The sequence below is a fragment of the Amphibalanus amphitrite genome, unplaced genomic scaffold, assembly GCF_019059575.1.
Source record: "Amphibalanus amphitrite isolate SeventyFive unplaced genomic scaffold, NRLGWU_Aamphi_draft 000151F_arrow, whole genome shotgun sequence".
NCBI classification, from domain to species: Eukaryota; Metazoa; Arthropoda; class Thecostraca; order Balanomorpha; family Balanidae; genus Amphibalanus; species Amphibalanus amphitrite.
Genome location: NW_024881646.1, coordinates 245,815 through 266,227, shown reverse-complemented (window position 1 = coordinate 266,227; position 20,413 = coordinate 245,815). Strand labels below are relative to the sequence as shown.

Sequence of the window (20,413 nt, the reverse complement as noted above, 5' to 3'; positions counted from 1 at the left end):
GTGTTGTAGTAACTCGATTTTGATAGAAATGTATTTAACACACGATTAGAAATACACGATACACGAAATTCACGATTTATATCATGTATTTTTTAACAATGGCAGCATTCTTGCACTGTCATTAGCACGATTGAAAACGGATATATAGTGGTCTCAGGTCTGTGTGAAAATTAACTCATTTATGTGCATAAACGATATCCTTATGTTACATCAACATTCGGATTTCACAGCCTTACAGTGATAGTAAAAGTGTGTTTGAAATAAAAGTGAAAAGCCAGTTATTTACACCGGTTACCGGTTCAAAATGATAAGAAGATAATGGCGGTTATAGGCGCAATAAAATAATCAAAACGCTCATCATTGAGTTGAGACGATTAATTAACAGAGTTTTTCCTACGAGAGGTTGGAATACCTACCAGTAAATGTAAGCACTAAATGGCTACTATGGAGACGTTACGTTTAACAGTAGGCTCATGTTAAACGTCTCGCAGACGCAATGTGGTAAGCGTCTAAAAAGGAATCAAGATATGTAAACCTGGGGTCCACCGTTGTATTTATCGACGACCTGCGTCCTGTCTCGTCAATCAAAGAAGCGCTGCCGGCGCCCGGTCTTTCCTGGACGATTCGATATTTTGTTTTGTAGGGTTAGACCCTGGCCCTTTCGGTCTAACGAGACCTTTTCAGAGTCGGAAGGATTACGTGTATATGAATAAGGGGGAGACGCTGGTCTAGGAGGCCATCATGATGCTCCGTCGAGACCGAGTCCGTCTCGATGGACAGTCCACGCGGCACACTGCAGCCCCGCAAACGGTCACTACCGCACATGGGCCTGAGGAGCTGCTCATGTTGCATGAATATGACCGTCTAGCCCTATTCCTGGCGGGCTCCGCCGGGACAAGAAACTGGCGGGGGGGGCCGATTCGGCCCCCTCCCTTCAGATCTCAAAAACTACACATCGCAGCGACAAACGGTATACGGCATCGGATACGCACGGTCAAGATCTACAATTTTTACAAAGGTCATTTTCAGGTCAGGTCAAAGATGACGTCACAGGGGTCGAAAAAGTCAAAATGGCGGCGCTAGATATGGAGAGAGTTTTTCTCGAATAACTTTCGAATTAGTCAAGATAGGAACAAACTAAGGGCATCATCGTGATCCTCTCGTCAATCCGCATCGAATGATATATATGTTGACCTCGAAAGGTCAAGGTCAAAGGTTGACCTCAGGTCACGTGACCTCGAGGTCATCATGTATATCATTTGATGCGTCTTGACGAGCTGAACACAATGAGACCATCCACGCGTCTGTATCTTGTTCCTGTACGGAGTTATTGGCCAAAAACCTTTGGTGACCTTTGATGACGTCACATGACCTCACAGCTGCCCAACAGCAAAACAGACCTCAAGGTAGTGAAGGTTGATCGTATATGAAGTCATGCATGGTATATGGGGGGCCATTCCGACCCGTTTTAGTGGTAAAAACAGGGAGTTGATTTTTCCCCCATTGACTTATAATGGGGAGGTCGCGAAACTGACCTGACCTTAGGTCACCGATATCAAAATTCCGAGATATACAAATTGCACATACTGGTACCCTAACTAAAGCCTGAAGAGAAGAAATTGATCGGTCAAAAACTCTAGCTCTGGCGTGATTGCAAACTTTTCTGAGGTAGGGTCACCAAACCGCCTCTGGTGACCTGACCTGAGGTCAGATCAACTCAAAATTTTCAGATATGTTGCGTAGAAGCCTTTTAGGAAAAGTCAGAAAATTTGAGCTTCCTAGCTCAACGCGTTTGGGAGAAATAACCAAAAAACCTTAGGGGGGGCTCCTGAGGCCCCCCCCCCCGCCAGGAATAGGGCTAGCCCAGATCAGGAGGCAAGAGGCGTGGGGGAGAGGATAAGGATGTGACTGTCCTGAGCAGGGCTGCGGAGTCGGAGTAGGTCGGAGTCGACAGTTCTGCCCGGAGTCGGTGTCGGAGTCGGAATCGCAAAATCTTACCGACTCCAACTCCGAGTCGGCATCAATATGGCATGGCATAAAGTCGTGCCCAGCCAGTGCCCATCGCTATAGTTTGTTTGAAAATATTACGCTCGTTGATCTTTCCAAACCAAATTTTGTCGAAGCTAAGCCAACATTTCTGTTTTGAACGAGCGTTTTCTGCGAAATATCAGAAGACAACAGCTACGCCAGAATCTGCTTATAGGTCTGCATGTTATTTGCAAAGTATACATTTGCAATCTACGGTCCTGGAGGCTGGATCGCGCGAAGTATTGTTCCACAATAAAAAGATCACCGACATGAACTCTACCAATTACCATCATGATATGGACTTGGAAATGGAATGTCGGGAGTCGGAACTGGAGTCGGTTTCGGAGTCTGAGTCGATTTTTGAAGCCGTAGTCAAAGTCAGAGTCGGAGTCACAAAAAAATCCATCTACTCTGCAGCCCTGGTCCCGAGGTCAAAGGACTGTCCCCTGCCCGACTGTCGCGTCCTCTCATAAGAAGCGCCCGCCCCACCTACTGCTGTTTCTATCTTGGACACAAGATGTCGCTAAGGTGCCGCACCTGGAGACGCGGCCACCTGCGGCTATCGACCTCCTCACCTGCGTACCACACCTGCAGCCGCGCATGCGCACTGGGCGGATTCCTTCAAACCTTGTTTACAGCGGGCCGCACAGTGGCGCTGGCGCACGGTCCGCGCGCGCCGCCGGCCCATTCGTGCCCGATCGCGGCGCCGGGCGGCGAGCAGTGACGCGTCGCGGCGGCGGTGGCGGCGGCGGCATGTCGGCCGGCTGAGTGCAGTGCGCGCCGCCGCAGCGGGAGCATGGTGCCGGGGGACGGCCGTCGGCCAGGGCCCGACGGAGGCGGCGGCAGCGAGCCAGCCGACCACTGGAGCCGGCAGCAGCGCGAGGCCGTGGTGACGGCCACTGGGCCCGAGCCGCGCGTGCCCATCGAGGGCGGCTCGGACCGCGGCCAGCTGGGCCGGGTGGGCGCCGGGCCGCCGCACCAGCTGCGTGTGCTCGCCGGCCGCCTCGTACCCGGCGAGCTAGTCATCAAGGTGCAGGGCAAGAACGTGTGCGGCTTCACCCGCTACGACATCGAGGAGTGGCTCAAACACTGCTGCCGCGACGGAGGCAACTGCGTGCTGGCGACGGTCCCCGACCGGCCAGGTGAGTCACTGACGGCAGCCTGCTGAGGCACCGACCCCCCCCCCCCCCCTCCCTGCACTGTTCCGCCGTCTCAGCCGTTCGGAATTCGGACTCCGACGATCCGTTCACTCGAGTCGACGCGCACATGCCGGCCTCCCGAGTGTTTCCGGCTGTGTGTCCGGCGAACTGCGCGCGTACACTCCTGATTTGACCGATAACCGGGACCACATTATCGCCGCGCTAATGCACATGCTCTCACTCTCCCTCTCCCTCTCCCTCTCCCTCTTCTCTCCCTCTCCCTCCCCTCAGCCCGTCAGCGTATGACTCACTCTTCAAGTGAGCTCAATGGACTCGAATTCGCCATCGTTTAGCTCACTCCATCGAGGTGTCTGGGAGCTAACTCTGAGCCTCATGTGCGAGCCTTCAGACGGGCCCTGTATGCTCTGTGCAGTAGGTATGCCCACTGCAGACGGGTCTGGGGGGGGGGGGGCGTCCGGCGCCCGCCCGGCGCCCCGCGGCAAGTGCGCTCCTCCCAACAGGCCCGGCCGGCCGGCCGGCTGCACCTGTGTGCCATGCGGTCCGTGCAGTGATGCACCGTCCCAGGACAGTGACTGCACGCCGAGACATGTCCGGCCGACTGACTGTGCACGTGGCTCTGAGGCCGCTCCCTGCCGACTGGCGAGCTCGCCCGGTCAGCACGTGCCGGCCAGACGGGGTCAGACTCGGGTCACAGGGCCTCGGCCTGGTGTCGGTTCGGTATCGCTCGGCTCATGACCTGTCACTGGACCGACTGCCCGGTGACAGGCTGGGCTGATAGTGAGGGAGTATTATGCAGTGCATCCTTCTGTCGACCCTCGATGGCCCGACGGTCAGCAGACTGACCGGGACGACCCGAGTCGGTATCTGTGCTGCTGAAACTAATGGCTGTGACAGGAGCGTTACTGCACATTCGGAGAGCCGGCTGATCTCAAAAGTCGGAACGGTCTCAGAGCTAATCTCCTATGCATCGCTAACAGCTTCTCTGGGCAGAACTTCCGCCTTTTAGTTGTGAGGCAGTAGCTCTTGTTTCTTACTCTTCGTAACAACTAACAATTTACACATAGTTAGCGAATTTTTGGCTCATACTGGTTCGTAGTGATACTTGAACCGAAAGACAACACGAAACGACGCGACGGAGGAGTGTGCTTCTGTAATGGCCGATACGCTTACAGTTGCGCTTCCGGCTGATACGTACTGAGATAGCGCCATGCACGGACCTCACATTCCCTGATACGCTGTCGAAACATCGTGCTGCTACAGCCTACACCAATGCACTATTGTTGCATTAGCTGCCTGCAAACACACACCTGCATCTATCACACTCAGAGCCACGGAGATGGTGCACGGGCAGATAGCGGGCCCAGACATCCCTCAGCGCGTATCGGCGTTTATTGGGGCGGTTCGACACACCGAGCTGCCCCCGGCGTCCCCCCCCCGTCTGATTCAGCGCCTGCCAGGAACTGAATCAGCAGTGCGGGTCTCAGTATCGCCCGGCGGGTGTTGTAGCGCTCTCGGCTCATTCAATACCGCTTCATTAGTTCCTGAACCGGGGCGTGTTGAATTACACCGGCTGCGGTGGTCGAAAAAATATTGAGTTTCTTCATGACGGCCTGTGAGAAATGGTATCTCTCGTTCATATACCATCCGCGTTCGATCGTTACTCAATATGCCACAGAAGCATAGACCGGTGCTCCAACGTTATTCCTTATACCTACTCGTAGATTGACGACAGTGCTAACACTGACGGCCAGGCGCTACCGGCCACATTCGCTAGACGCCAGCCACTTTTCCATTTTCCTTTTTACAAAAATATATTTAAACGGCAACTTACGTCATAACTGTGACATGGGATCGCTGCGGCTGCAGTCCGGGTGCCCTACCTACTTATCTCTGAACTCTGAAGTGTATGAGGTAGGTATGCCCTCGTCGAACGCTCATTTCATTTAGAATCTCTCACCTTTCACTACGTCCTCTGTGGTCCACAGCAGGCGTAACGACATCTGCTTACCTTTACTTTCTAAATTCTCGCCCCGTTATGCCCATGTCAAACCGTTTTCCTTCATTGTCATGCATGGCTGGCGAATTCCGAACATGATTCATTACACGAATGACACTGAAACTGAAGGAAAAAGGATGACTTTACTAACAGTTCACGCTTTTTCTGCACCGATTAAGGCCTTGCATGTTATTGTCCCCGCGCCCAAATCGCCGCTCTCTGTGCCATTATTGCCGCTTGCCGCACAATTATCACCGAGACAGCTGGAATGGCATGCAACATTGACAGCCAGTATGGCTGTAGGGTGTGGACTGTAGAGTGTGGACTGTGGACTTCTCATGTGGACAGTCAAACGAACAGGGTTATGTCCTCGCGTACTAACTATTAGGTATGCAATGTACATTTTATATGGTGACTTCTATGACATGAGATGTCTGGAAATAAGCGACACCGGCTGAATTCACAATTGACGTGCCGTTGATTTCTGTGATCGAGAGCATGGGTGGAGAATGTTTGAAAAAGTTACCCCGGCCGGCGACCGATAGTCGCGGGAAGACGATATACTCACGTTGTTCTCAACGGTCATCATCAAACCCCTATTCTGACGCATGGAATAGGATGTTGTGTTTGCTCAAGGATGAGCGTCGTATCCGACACCGTATTATTCATAACATTTTTGGAATGATCGAAATGGCAATTTCCTTTCATGTTATTATTTCTTTTTACTTAGACTTGCAATTTCACACCGAACCCAAGCCAAACCATATACCATTTTGAGTACCTAAATGTTGCGTTTTCAGCTTTTTATTGTGTCTCAAAATAGCTACAAAAAGACAACTCACCATAGTAGAAGTTTTACAGAGAAATTGACAGATCGAACCAAACAAAGCACTAAAATAGGTCAGTGACATCCACGGGCGCAGCCTTTTTCAATGTTGGGCGGCTCTCATAAGACAAACAGGGAGTCGATCCAGGAATATCGACCTGTCCCGGTCACGTAGCCCAGTCGCTAGAGCGTTGGACTCCGCGTGGCGAGAGCACGCGTCCCGGTAACAATAGTCCGAGTTCGAAGCATGATGGCCGCTCGGTGTTTATGAGCACCCTGACGGGTACGCTCATAAACGGATGTGGTTGCGGTTGGTGGCAGGTCAGTCGAAGGCAATGAGGTCAAGCAGTAGTTTTGAAAAAGTGCGCCGAAGGCGCGCCAAAATTTCGAAACTGAACAGGATTTGAGAGCAATCTTGGCATTGGCGACCACACGCGGGTCTTAGGGTTGGAGATTATGGCAAGTTAAGTAAATACCTACCTGATTTGCAATATTACGCCCATGGAAGTCAACATTCGAAGAGCGTGAGTTTTCTTTTCTCGTATGGAGACAGCTACAAGAGGATTTACAAGAGTAGAAAAGTTACCCCGGCCGCGCCGGGGTAGGCTGAAAGTTACCCAGGCCACGGCCGGGGTGGCCGGGGCAGGTTCTCCACCCATGATCGAGAGCATTGGTATGTTTAGCCCGCGCACCTGTGGGGGTGATAGTCGCCCCGGACATTCCCCCTGAGTTTTTTTTCGTGAATAGCGAAAATTGCGGTGCGTGGCGCCACGAAATTTGGCTTCCCTGACCTGACCTGTTGCTTCAAATTGACATAGTGGCCAATCCTTTGAAAGTGGGAGGTCATAACTTGCGCACAATGCGTGAAATTGTTGGAGCAGCCAGGTGGGTGACGGCACGTGATTGCCTGAGGCGGTGGGGGGTAAAATATTTTCGTCATTTAATGCTCAATGCAATCGCTGCGACTTTATACAAGACCTTCTCCTCGTCGTTGTTCCTTGCTTTCAACGACTGGTCCCCGAGTGATGAATATCCTCACGCAAGATAGGATGAATGGAGCTAGCAATTAAGCCCAATAAACATATCGAAAATGTTACAAAACACTTCTTTTGAAGGAGATGAATTGAATGGTTTAGGAGCCTCACGAAACATGTTTCAGATATGACGCGTCAAACAAACTGACGCATAAAGACTGTGTTCAAAAGTGTGAGCGGCAGCTCCGCAAGCACTTGTTGGCAAATGAAAATCGTAGGTATTACTCAGTCGCCATAGCAACAAGTAAGCGTCACAAATTTCGAACACTATCTGAGTGCGCCAAGTTCGACTACATCGAGGACGATGGGTGATGGTTGCCAGCTGATTAAATTAATGAAACGCGAATAAATTCACTTTTGTTTAAGATGGCGAGTAAAAATGTGTTTCTTAATTTCAAATATCATTGAATTAGTTTTTGTATATTTATATCTTTGTCACCGTTTCAGAGCCACATTAGATGATCGAGCCGAGCCCTTTGGAAGTTGCAGGATTTTATAAGGTCATGTGTGCCTACAACATGTTTATCTCGGGATTTTTCTATCGATGGCCTAAGGTCAGGTTAATTTCTTGACCTGCCCTTCCCATCATAAGCCGATGAGCAAAGCATCACATGCTTTATTATTATTGCTATTATTTTTTTTAAACGTGTAGTAATGACTAATGGCCAGTTATACCTCTCGCCCGTATTGGTGTTTTGCCAGCCGCGAACGTATAAGGGGGGGGGGGGGGTCCATTGGACCTCCCCCTTGCCGTTTGGCCCCTGATCGAGCTAGAGTTTCGCTTAAAAAACACGAGTGTATCGCCCGTGACGAGAGGAAGCCGATTGCACCCCCCCCCCCCTGAGGTTTTTCGGAAATAGTGCAAAAACGGCGGCGCACAGCGCCGCCAAATTTTGGGTACCTTATGGGGCGAACCTTGCGCATCTTTTGATAAAAAAAATTGGCCGGGTCATGTCAGGTCACGGAGTTATGACGTCACAAAGGGAACAGCCTCCGGCCGGATTTTCACAAACTGAGTGCCAACGCCCGAGGTTTCCTGCCGGTGATACGGACATCGGTTGATGGATCGTGATGAAACTTCCCATGCATGTTGGGGCAAGTATTGGCTATCACATGGTATAAGAAACTTGACCGGGTCAGGTCAGGTCACGGAGCTATGACGTCACAAGAGGAACAGCGTCCGGTACTATTTTTGAAAAGCGCCCGAACCACTATTTTGCTAATTCTTGTCACCTCAATGGGAATATGCAGCAATATTAGCTTCTATAGGGAGCAAATGGACCTTCCAAATCCAAAAATACAATCAGATTTCAAAAATTTAAATTTTGATTTTTCGAATTTCTGCCGCCGACTGTGACCTTGCCGATTTCCGGCGCTCCCAACGCGCCATTTTTAGAGCTAGGGAAACGAAATACATACCAAACGATAGAGAATTGATCAAGGAACACGATAGTGAAGGTTTCAAGTCGATATCTCCCACCGTTTTGCCGCAATCGCCGCGGAAAGTTGAAAAAAGTCTATTTTTCCGAAAATTTGACCTTTGACCGGTCAAAAGTAGGTCAAATGTTGACCTAGGACCAAAAAATATACCACCAATCGCGAGATCTCGGCGAGAGCAATCCGCTGGTCTTTTCCGCTAAGCTCTACGACGCTCCGTTTTCAAACGCCAAGGGGGGGGGGGGTCGCACCAACCCCCCCCCCCCCCCTGCATGGGCGAAGGTGGCAGATCGCCGTTTACGGGCGAGGGTTAAGGTCCTAGGTCATTGGTTCGGATCTTCCAGGTCAGGTGAATGACCCAAAAGTCGGGAAAATCGGGACCTGTTAGAACGTCGTAAACTGTGGCTGCTATAGGGTTTTCGGGGTGCTGATCACGAATATCATGTTAGTTTTGATCACAGATGATGGCAACATGCATTTAGGCCGGGTCGGGTCAGGTTAGGTCAGGTCAACCAGTGGGGGCCCTGCCGGGTATTCGTAGTAGGTGTCAACCGCCTCTGACAGCTTTGTAACATGTTACGAAGGCACCAAAACTACTTCGTAAATGTTCAAATGGTTGCTAAGTTCACATTCAGCTCCAAAAACTAACCTAGAAGCATGTAGAACTTGAAAAAAGTGAATCGAAGACATCAAAGGTCAGTGACCTGACATCATAGGCGGCGGAACGGGGAGGGCACCGGGGCACTGTGCCCCCCTTTGATTTTCGCATTTTAACATTAGCCCTATGGGCGTTCATGCATGGAAAGAATGGGACCAAAAGTCGGCAGTGCCCCCCCCCCCCCTTAATTGAGGGTGTTCCGCCGCTACTGCCTGACATGGCATGACCTTCAGGTAACCTTGACACCCACCCTAATGCATGGGACCAACATCATATCAGCCCCTCCTCCGTAGGTAAGAAGTTGGCCAAACCCCCGAAGGTGTGAGGAGCAACGAAACTGGTGTGTGCGCTGATTTTAATTTTTGTCAGTATGTGAACAAGTAGGCATGCTCAGTTTTTTTTTTTACTTTTTTTTTCGCTGAAGTTATATACCATTTTTGGAACAATTGTTCCTCACAGGCAGAGGAGTTATCGCCTATCGGTGCCGAATGCCGTACCACTTGTCAGGTCACCGTCGTCTTGTTATCTTTTTGCTACCCGGGTGTTATCGTCGTAATATCCATAGTCCCCTTCGATGGATCCGCGGGTGGAGTCAGGCCAGCGACTTAAGTCGACCTTCGGTGACCTTGCATATCTTGATGTTTAGTGGGTGTTTTATGGTGAACTTTTAACCTGTCGCCATATTTATAACGGGCGCTGACTGCAGTTATTGGGCCACACATGCCTACCCTAGGGTCGCACACGCTAGTCAGGCCACTGATTATACATCTGCTTTTTATTGGTGTCATCCCACCTTTCCGGTTTCCCTGTTAGTTTGTTTATTTTCAAAGGAAAATGTCGATTTCCCCCAAATTTGAAAGAGGCTGTGAATTACCAGACTAGAAAACATTTTTAGCCTGGCTCATAGGCCGCGGAACGGGGAGGGCAACGGGGCACCGTGCCCCCTTTGATTTTGGCATTTTAACATTAGCCCTATGGGCGTTGCATGGAAAGAATGGGACCAAAAGTCGTTAGTGCCCCCCCCCCCCCCCGTGTTCCGCCGCTACTGGCCTGGCTCCAAAGACCAAAAGGTACCTTGGTCTCTTAAAGCTTTGCTTAAGTTCCTTTGATTTTGGGGTTCCTTCTTTTAAAGGAAAAGGGCCACCTTTAACATGGGGAATGAAACTGAGATAGCCATCTTGTAGCCCGTGTCCGAAAACCTGTCTGTCTATCTCCTTACGGCCGATTTCGGCCTCCATTCGTAGTTATCGGCAATTTTAAAAGAAAATACGCCAGGAATGCGTCCTTATCCCAGGAATGCGTTCTTATCCGACAATACAGCCACCCGCGGCGAGGCTTTGGTTTTTTACCAATCAACTCCAACCAGCTCAGCTTTAACCAATCAGCTTATCTGACACAATCCGACGAGTCTGTCTTCTGAACGCTGATTGGCTTGAGTGTGACGTCATCGCCATGCCATCATACAGTAGGTGCCGTAGAGAGTATCAACATAGTACCAATATGTTAAATAGTTTTAAATACTTTTTCGCGAATTGTGCACTTCTGGCACCAGTTTTAAAAAGAAAATGAAAAATAATACTGTCAAAATGAAAAACAACGATATCTTCATATTTCACGAAGGTGGCCCTTGGCCTTTTCCCTTAAAGGAAATAGTTCACTTTCCTGAAATTAGTATTTTGCTATGGATTTATGTTTTTTTATGCTCAAAATGATCAGAAAATAAAACAAAACGTTTTTGTAAAAAGGATTATTTTCTACATTTTAGTATAAGAAGAACTATATTCTATATAAAATAATGTTTGACGCGGAAGCTTATTACGCGTTGACCAATCATATTGCGTAGGACAAACCCATCGGCTGTAAGCAGCATTCTGATTGGCTGACGATGACGTGACTGCATTCCTCAGCAAGGCACGCATTCCTCTGCAAGGCACTCTTTTCGGAACGAAAAATGGAATATCTTCGTCTAGGGTGATCGTTGGGCCGTAAAAGCTTCTGATTTGTGCTAGTCTCAGCGCAAGCAACAAAACTGCTATTCCAGTTCCAAACCCCATGTTAAAAGTGAACTATTTCCTTTAAGTTTTCTTAATTATTTCCTTTGAAAGATCATTTATGAAATCGCATTGTCATTGTGTCATGAAACTGGTGCTAAACCGCATTACGGGCGTTCATTTTGTTGTCGGTAGCAGATTGTTTATCTACAAAGTTTCGCGTTTACACAGCGGTGACCACGGTGATTGGCGTGACCACGGCGCTAACCGGGGTCAGGCGCGTTGTCACCTAATCAGACACCCTTTGACCCGGCGAATTGACGGCCGGCCGCGGACGGTCTCTGGCAGCCGGAGCGGCCCGCGCGGCAGCCCGGCCCGCGCCGCGGCTGTCCCAGGTGGCGCTGTCAGCGGCCGTACCGGCGCCGGCACGCGGCCGCGCGCTGCAGTGGCGGTCGGCAGAATCGGCTCCGGCGCGGAGGGGGCGCGGTCGGGGGCACCTGTCGAGGCGCGGCGTCGCGGCCGCCCGTGGCCTGTCGCGGCGCGGTGTGATAAGGCGCGCTGAGAGGCCAGTGGGGCGCGAGGGCCGTCAGTGGCGAGCGGTGGCGCTCGGGTGGACTGTGGTGAATTTGACGCGTCTGGCGGTTGGCGACAGTTGGACCTCAGGACAGTACAGGTCAGTCCCGGATTGCAGCGGTCGGTGATTACCTGCGGCCTCACCGGCTACGTAAATTGCGCCAATTGACCTTTTTGTCGATTAAATCGCGTCCGGTTTTAACAAAAATTCTTATCAGTCTCAGATTGATTCTACCAGTCGTTATAATGCTATTATCGGTCGAAGTTTGAGACTGAAACATACCCATGCTCATGTCTACCGTAAATTCATGTGGATCTTATTTGAAAAAGTGCTCCACTTAACCATCTGGAAATGATTTGCATAATACTTAACTGTTATTTCGCCCGTTTGTCGACCAACGGGTCGTGCGCGCTGCGCAGCCTTGTTCATACCCGGATCTTCAGAATACGAATCGGTTGCATGCGACGGGCGACCACAGTTGTCCCGTGTGAGACTGGCGTTCCCTCATCGCCATGGAACTGTGCCTCAGGCAGCAGACAGTAGCTGTACCACTGTGGACGGGGTGGCACGTGCTTGTAAGAGCCGTCGGGTTCCTCCTTGGATCAGTGACCGGCAGGTGCGGCGAGACAGGTCCATGGCAGGTCGCCGGCGGAAGCGTGCTACGTCGGCTGCAGGGACCTTCCTTGACCCGAGCTTTCCAAGAGTTCATCTGAGTTGTCTTTCATCGAGTTCTTTGCCTGATTATCGAGTTATATGACGCAACAAAAGTGGTTAAGTAGATCGTCTTTTTGTTATTGCAACGTGCGAATTTAATCGTGTGCTGAGCCTCGGATGTGAATCAGATGTAGATTGTATTCTGTCTGACAGCTCGTCGCGACCGCTGGGGTTTTCAGTTTCGCCTCAATTCGCCGAAAACGCTGTATCGCTGTCATTATCGGCTCTCCTCCAGTTGGCATAATCTTGCTGCTTTGCTGATTTGGCGATTACGCATGCTTGCAATCAAGCTGCATACCTTCTGGATGATTAGCTCGTATAACCTTCCAGAGGCCAGGGCGGCGCGATAGCGACCGGCCGGGCGTTCTCGGAGGGGAGGTATGGTCGGATCAGACTGATTGTGCTCACCCAAATCGGGTCGGCAAACACCTGCCGCCCAAACGATGAACTTTACGTTTCTGTGATCTTTTGAAACTAGCTCAACATTCGAACGGTGTCTGGGCTTTCATCAGTGGGAAAATCGCTGTTAGCTTTTGCATGACTTCATTGCCTCGCTTATCCGAGGTGCTGTTTTTGTATTGGCAATGGCTTGTCACGAAACTGCATTGATTCTTATCCTTCTGGCTTGCCTCAAATAATCGTTTTTAAGTACTGCATCTGTATTTTCCTCTCAGTACGACCCTGGCTCGTGATTTAGCTCTCTCGCTTCGGGTATCGAATACACCGAATCATTTACGTTCACTGAACCGGGCGAACTTGGAGCCAGTCTGCTACGCCCTACGTTCGAGAACACTGACTTCGTTTCCCTAATCTCGTCCCAAGTATGTCTCGACATGGCGGTGTGGCTCACGTAGTCCGGGTCCAGATTGAGATAGGTATTATCGTCAACTGTCTCTGACACTCTGTGGCGCCTCTGTGATTGACCGATAAGTAGTGTGTCAGGCTGTGTATCGACAGAATTGTCTGCCGGGCGGTGTATTGGCAGACAGTTGTCTGCCGGCCTGTGAATTACTATCGGTAGACACTGCTGGGTAGGCCGTGTCTGCGGGGCGGTGTATTGAGGATTGCCAGTGGTCTGTCTGGCGGTCCCACGTCTCACACCGCAGGCCCGTACGGGGTCTGTCTGTTCGGCTGGGCTCTGTCTCTGACTGACACAGCCCGCGCTAAGCCGCCGATCACGTGTCGGTCGGCGTGCATGACGGACTGGCTGTGCGCCACGGCCGCCCCGCCCTGCCGCCCCCGCCCCCGCCCCCGCCCCCGCCCTCGGCTTCCGTCCGCCCCCGCCCCGCCCTGCTCCCTGTGTCAGGGGAAACAAAGGTGATCCGCGCCCCGTCTGACGCCGAGTCTGCATCTCTGTCGGACTGTGCGAGTCTGTTTCTGGGACTGAACAGTGTGTGAATCTGCCTCGAGTGGTAGCGCGGTGTCGAGTGCGCCTCTCTGTTATACCCCACCGGCACGGACGGGGAGGGGACGGGGACAGCCACTCGCAAAAACGCGCTTAGTCACCTCCCCGCGAATGGCCCACATATCCGTGCCAGGTTTAGCGCAGGTGGTGGGAACATTTGGCACTGCGACAAAGATGACGCTGACACACGACTGTCCTGTCCTCCTCACCGCACTGTGCGCGCATACTCACTACGCTTACATGGCTTACACATTTGCACCGACCAATCACTTTCAGTAGCTGCAATATGTCCGCAAAAAAACTCGATGTGCGAACATGCATTCCTACTTCCTCCATGCACAATATTTTCTCACCGTTTCACTGAACTCCGATAACATTCCTGCGTGTACGTGCCGTAAAAGTGCGGCGCCACTGGTGACACGCCTGGGTCCCGGCTGCTCGGTTCCTCGGGTCTGGCTGCGGGCTCCCGTGCGACCCACTCAGCCTCGGGTCCTGGCCCTGCACTGACCGGCCCACCCGATAAAAACTCCACGCCAGCCGCCATTGTCATCTGACAGGCATGCAGCGCCGCGCAGCTCCTTTTTCTGTCGGTCAGTCAGACGAGGTCACAGGGTCCTCTGACGGATAGGGAATGTTTTTGAGGTAGGTATTGCTTTTTCAGTAAGTTGAAGTGTTGAGCGTGCACTGTGCAGTGAATAGTCTAAAGACTTGTGCTTTAGTCCGTTGACTCGTCACAGACGTATCGTATTGTTAAAATTCTGGTATGTTAGGGGACACGGCCTTGGGTCTTTATGACGCTTTGGCCCTATACTACTCTGCTTGACCGCGGCCGTCAGAACTCAGAAGTTTACCGAGAAAAATTTAATTCTGAGAAGTTAAGCGTACTGTTATTAGGTGACGGCACGGTCCTTCCGGGCCAAAAGTGACCCTCTGAAGTCTGACATCGTAGGCATTTATTTGTATTGCTATCATAATACATTTTAATGGGCAGAATAAACCCCCTGCATTTATCCAGCCCGTCCAAATTGGATTGCTATGACATATGCCGGGTTCACACCGGTTTTCCGGTCCGGAAAAATTCCGTCTGCCGGGCCGGCACCAAAATGTTGAAATTGTCGCTAGATGTCAAAAAAGTCGCTAGAACCGGAAAACCGGAAAGTCGAGCCGGAAATGTCATAATCATCAACCATCAAGTACGATAAGTAGGTACCAAGCAATCTCGCGAATTATTTTGAAATCGAACATACTTGTGTGACGGTTTTACAAGTCCCTGATGCAGTTCCACCCAACCGAAAATCATCCATACTTCACTGGTAGGTATATTAGCAAGATTAATACAATTTAACATTTACAGCATGCGGGCTGGGTATCGACAAAAAGACACTAATAAATTTCAATCGCGCTTTGGCTGTTGTTGGTTTAAAAACACCTGCGAACAAAGAGGAATTGAGGGTTGGGCAGGGCGCATTAGAGACGGCGAGCTTGATATTACGCTTGCTGATGTAGATGGCTGGGTCTCAAAATCGGTCATCTGACTGTCACTGAGCTCTACTGCCATAACCCGCGCCCCGCGGGGGGTCCTAAATTTCCACGCCTTGCTGGTGGGGGTGTTTAACATCCCCCTTTTAACTCGGCTCCTGGGCCACGTAGCGATACGGGGAAGGCGGCGTTCGAAAGAGTGTCAAAATTAATGACGAAATTAATTCGGTCACTTTTTTTTGGTCAAATCAAAGGTCAGGTCACCAGAGGTAATGGAAAGCCGAATTTCACCGATTTTCAGGTCGAATGTCGACGATTTACAACAAGCCAACGCATAACTTGGCATCAATTTTCTCCCATTGACTTATAATGGGGGGGGGGGGGGGTCACAAAATTGACCTGACCTTAGGTCACCGATATCAAAATTCCGAGATAGTTATTTATTTAAATTATGTACATATTGTTGCCCTTATCAATCGCTGAGAGTTTCAAAGAGGTCGGTCGCTCGATGTAGCATATGGAAGACGTTGAAACTTTGTATGAGGTGAGGTCACTTGATGTGACCTGATGACCTGACCTTAAGTGACCTTGGTCTACAATTTTTACATGTGCAGAAAAGATGCATGATAAGGTGTGCCAAAAACAGCCGCCGTTTTTTAGATGTTCGCGAAAAACCACAGGGAGGGTTCAAATATTCCCCCCACCCCCACCCCCAGCAGGGCGCGGGATAATATCCTTGGCATTCAGTACCATCGTATTTCTTGAATCTTCTACTTGCGATTGAATGGCAAAACTGCCTCCACCCTCCCGAGCTGCTATGTGCTTGTGTAGGAGGGCATCGAGGGCAGAGAAGTGTTGTCAGCGCGTCTTGTAGAATGTAGATTTCAGAATCTGCTCGGCTGGCTCCACTTCGTAGACGACGGAAGTTAGCAATACGTAAATTGTGCTACCTGTCCTGCGGCCGGCTCCAGCGCTTGATAATCTCTTCTGCAGATACTGGCTCCGCTCCTTCCACAACCAGCGCGTCCGCAATGTTGTTCCACAAATTCGCCCTTTTCACCGCTTCCTTATAATATTTATCTTTTTTATTATAAAGTCATGGATATTTTCCAACCAATGAAATTAATTTATAATTTGAAAAGGCCATGAGACATGTGAAATACAAAAACAGAAATGTAGCTATCACTCCGTTTGAGATGCAAATGTTTTGAAATAAAAATGAAACGCCGTCAAATTTACGCTTGAATTTTATATTCTCGTGAAAAATCGCGAGACTATTAGGGCACCGTTGGTTAAATTGGTCCTGTAGCGCTGAAACATAACATTATTTCCCTCGTGCCTTAATTTCATATCACAAACGGTGGCTATCCGGCAAGGCAAAAGTTGAGATGATTTCAACTTTTTGCCGGACCGGAAAATCTGGCTCTCCGGCCTGCCGGACCGGTCAAAAGAAGTTGCCAGATTTGCCGGTTCACACCAGTTTTCAATTTTCCGGCACGGAATTGGCCATTTTTCCGGCCCGGCAGACGGAATTTTGCCGGTCCGGAATCCGGTGTGAACCCGGCAATACCTGGTTGCCATATAACAATGACATGTCGTTTTGCAGCGCATGATATATTTTTCCGATATTCGGGAAAACCGTTGATTTGAGAGCTGATGACATCGTTTGGCAAATGATGAGGCATGGTGCCGATTGAACTACTAAGCATTGTAAGTAGTTCCGGTACAAGAAGTTGTTCAGTAATTCCTATTGTCTAACATAGGTAGTTATTCGGTGGCCGCTGGAATGTCTCAGATTATCCTTGTTGAGTTTTCCTTTCCTCGTGCGCATTGCCGGCTGCCGTTTGCAAGGGCATAACTTGGTGACGAATGGGTGCTGCTTATAAACGTAGTAGCTACTGACAGAACTTACATTGAATATCGAATGATTGCTGCAATTGCTATCATGCCCTATTTATAAACACATGAGCATCATTCGTTACAGTCAGTGAATAGAAGCTATTTGCATCGCTTTGCATAGTGATGTCTTTTTCATAAATAGCAGCGAGGAAAGTTAGTATATTACTGCATCTTTGTGGCGGCCAATGCACCTAAACGTAGATAAGCCATTTGAATCAATACATACCGTATCGAGGTATCGATATCGAGGTATCGATACCTCGAGGTATCGAGGCATCGGTATCGAGGTAGATGAACGAGTGAAGCATTCTTGGTAGTCGCCGAAGTTATTGATGGAGCTTATCAGTTTTTCCTTCACCGCTCGCGAATGCCACCCGTGATCGAGCGTTGTCGATTTGTGTTTATTGAGGAAAACATCGCCGATAATTATCGATTGTTAGTCGGCCGCGCACGCTCCCCGATTGTCGGCACGTTCCTGGCGTTTGAAATGCTCGCCGCCGGCCGTTTGAAAGTACGCCCTGCAACATCCGCCACGCACGGCCCCGCCCCTCCCGTCCCCGCTGAGTCCTCCCGACGGCGGCCGTTCGAACGGCGCCCCAGTCTGACCCGGCCGGGCGGGCGGCGGGGCGCGCTCGACGCTCGGCGGCCCCACCTGAGCCGGGCCGGGCGGCCTCCGGCGCCGGCCAGCGTCCTTGCCTCGTCTGTCTGTCCGGCTGCAGTCGCCGCCCGCTGCCGCCATACGTCATCGGCCGCGGTAGCCCCGGGCGGTGCCGGCTCCACCGAGCGGTGGGCAGCCGGGCGGGCGACCGAGGCGGGCACCCACCGACAGTCGGCCCTCGGCCACAGCCGCCCGGCACCTGGGTCTGTACTCTGTTCTGGTGAGGCTCGACAATGCTGACTTGTTTTATCGTGACACATCCGGGACGTTACTGCAGGCACATCTCGATCCAGTCATGGGTTGTCGCATGTTTCGAACCTGAGGAGCGTGAGAGCTTTAGAGCTGTCGCACAATATTCGAGCCTGCGCTCAACTGACATTGTGTGCTTGCGTGACTCGAACTTTTTGAAATGTTTTGGCCATCGAGCTGAGCCTGTTCGTTGGAGCAGTTGTTTATCGCGGTGACGTAAATCGTTGCGAGTTAGCTAGAGATGATGACAGGTCAAGACTCAAGTATAGCTCGGCTCGACGCAGCGCGGTGACGAGAGCGTCGCGATAAGTCCGGCGAAACACCGTGAATGGCTAAATGTATCGGCGCTACACATGGGACAAAGCCATGTGGGTCATGTTGACTTCATCGCATCACTGCCGCACCGGTGACATGTGGTGTGGCGACCAAGGGGTTTCGACAGGCCCGGGAGATGTGTCCCGCGCCAGCAGTCGGCCGGGAAGCCCCCCTCCCCCCGGCAGCACCTCTCCCGCTGCGGCGGACCGGTGCTGGCTCCCTCGGAGCGCTCCCCGTGCGTGTGTTTGTACTAACAGAGACGCGCGGAGAGGCGGGTGGTAACTGCGCGGCCCGGCCCCGGGTGTCGGCGTGTGTCAGTACGGGGAGGCGCGCGTGGCAGCGTCCGTCGTGCCCCGCTCGGGGATAGTGTTGTTAGTGTGGGGTTACAGGCCCACGTGCCGACGGCGGAGGGGAGGGGTTATAGAGCCATATGTGGTCGGTAGTTTCGGGACCATGTGCTACAAGGACGCTGATTGGAAGCGAGATACATTGCGCACCCACATGATCAAATGTGCAATGTGAATCCATATTTTGTATTGGCTATGACGTGTGACATTGAGAATATAATAAGTCATGGATAATTGGCCGCAACACTCAAATGTATCGTCTGTGCTTGCCAGAATCCCTCAAATGCTTCCGAGATCCCGACGGGCGGCGACTGTGACATAAGCACTAAGCAGACTTGTGCCAAGGTCCCAAAAAGATCCGAGATCCAGGGTTCGCAGAGTCCAAGGTCTGGGACCTTGAAGGATCCTGGACCTTGTATTGTCATTTTTGTCGCGAGACCTTGGAAACCCAGGACCTTAAAACATCCATATGCCGCGAGACCTTGGAATCCCAGGACCTTAAAACATCCATATGCCGCGAGACCTTGGAATCCCAGGACCTCAACATTTGCATATGTCGCGAGATCTTGGAATCCCAGGACCTCAACATTTGCATATGCCGTGAGACCTTGGAATCCCAGGACATCAACATTTCATGTGACATGAGACCTTAGAAACCCAGGACCTCAACATTTCATATGCCGTAAAACCATGGAAACCCAGGGGTTAGGACCTCAAAATTTTGGTATGCTGCAAGACCCTGCAGAATGCAGACCTTCAGTACCAGTTTTATTATTTGTCATGGGATCTTAGGAGAACGGTCTGGACCTACACCATCATTTTGTTGAGGGACCTCAAGAATCCTGGAAGCTGGACCATGAGGTTTATGTTGCACATGGGCCACTAAGGACCCTGCACTAGGTTTTGTCTGTAGGCACTTCAATAAATATCTATGGTTGAGCGACCAGCTGCAAGGGGCTAGATAGCTACACGAAGAGAAAACGAACCAGACTGTGTAGACATATATAGAGCAAAATCGTTGCCATGGCTGTGAGGCAGAACTGGAACAAGAGACCTGGTAGCTTTTTACATTATCAATGTTATGGATTATGAAACTGTCAAACAGTGGACAGTGGTGGTTTGGAGAGTTCTTTTCTAATCTCACCTCACATATTTTCTGGGTTGTGATATGCCGGGCTTGAAGCTACTTGGAAGCTACCCACTGACCAAGTAAGTGTCAAACTTATTTGTTTTGCAATTCATCAAATCACCATTGAGCAATGAGCAATATAAGCAATGATTCCATGACAGTTCAACTTTTTCGTTTAGCAGGTTTTCGTCGGACAATTTTTCGTCTGCAGATTTTCGTCCGCAGACTTTCGTCTATGCATTTGTTCGTCTGTGCATTTTTAAGTCCGCGCATTATTTTCATAAGGACATTTTCCGCCTCGTCCAGACGAAAAAATGCCGGACAGAAAAATACTCAGACGAAAATGCACCAAATTAATTCGAACAGACGAAAAAATGCAAGACGAAAAAGTCAGACGAAAATCTGCCGACGAATAACCGGCTGACGAAAAAATTGTCAGATGGAATTTTGTTCAGAGCCTTCAATCTAATGTGAATGAACAGTAAGTAAGGTTTGCGCTCGCTGATAGGTACTC

General features: G+C 50.6%; 1 protein-coding gene across 6 annotated transcripts in view; it reads left to right on the top strand.

Annotated features, from left to right (window-relative positions):
- Positions 1-2,699: 2,699 nt before the first annotated feature.
- LOC122382960 (membrane-associated guanylate kinase, WW and PDZ domain-containing protein 1-like) overlaps positions 2,700-20,413 on the top strand; it is a 59,999-nt gene continuing 42,285 nt past the window's right edge. For all 6 annotated transcript variants that reach the window (XM_043368966.1, XM_043368961.1, XM_043368965.1 and 3 more), the window contains exon 1: positions 2,700-3,170. In XM_043368966.1, coding sequence (XP_043224901.1) covers positions 2,825-3,170 — 346 coding nt within the window. In that variant the 5' untranslated portion in view covers positions 2,700-2,824. The remainder of the gene's footprint in view (positions 3,171-20,413) is intronic.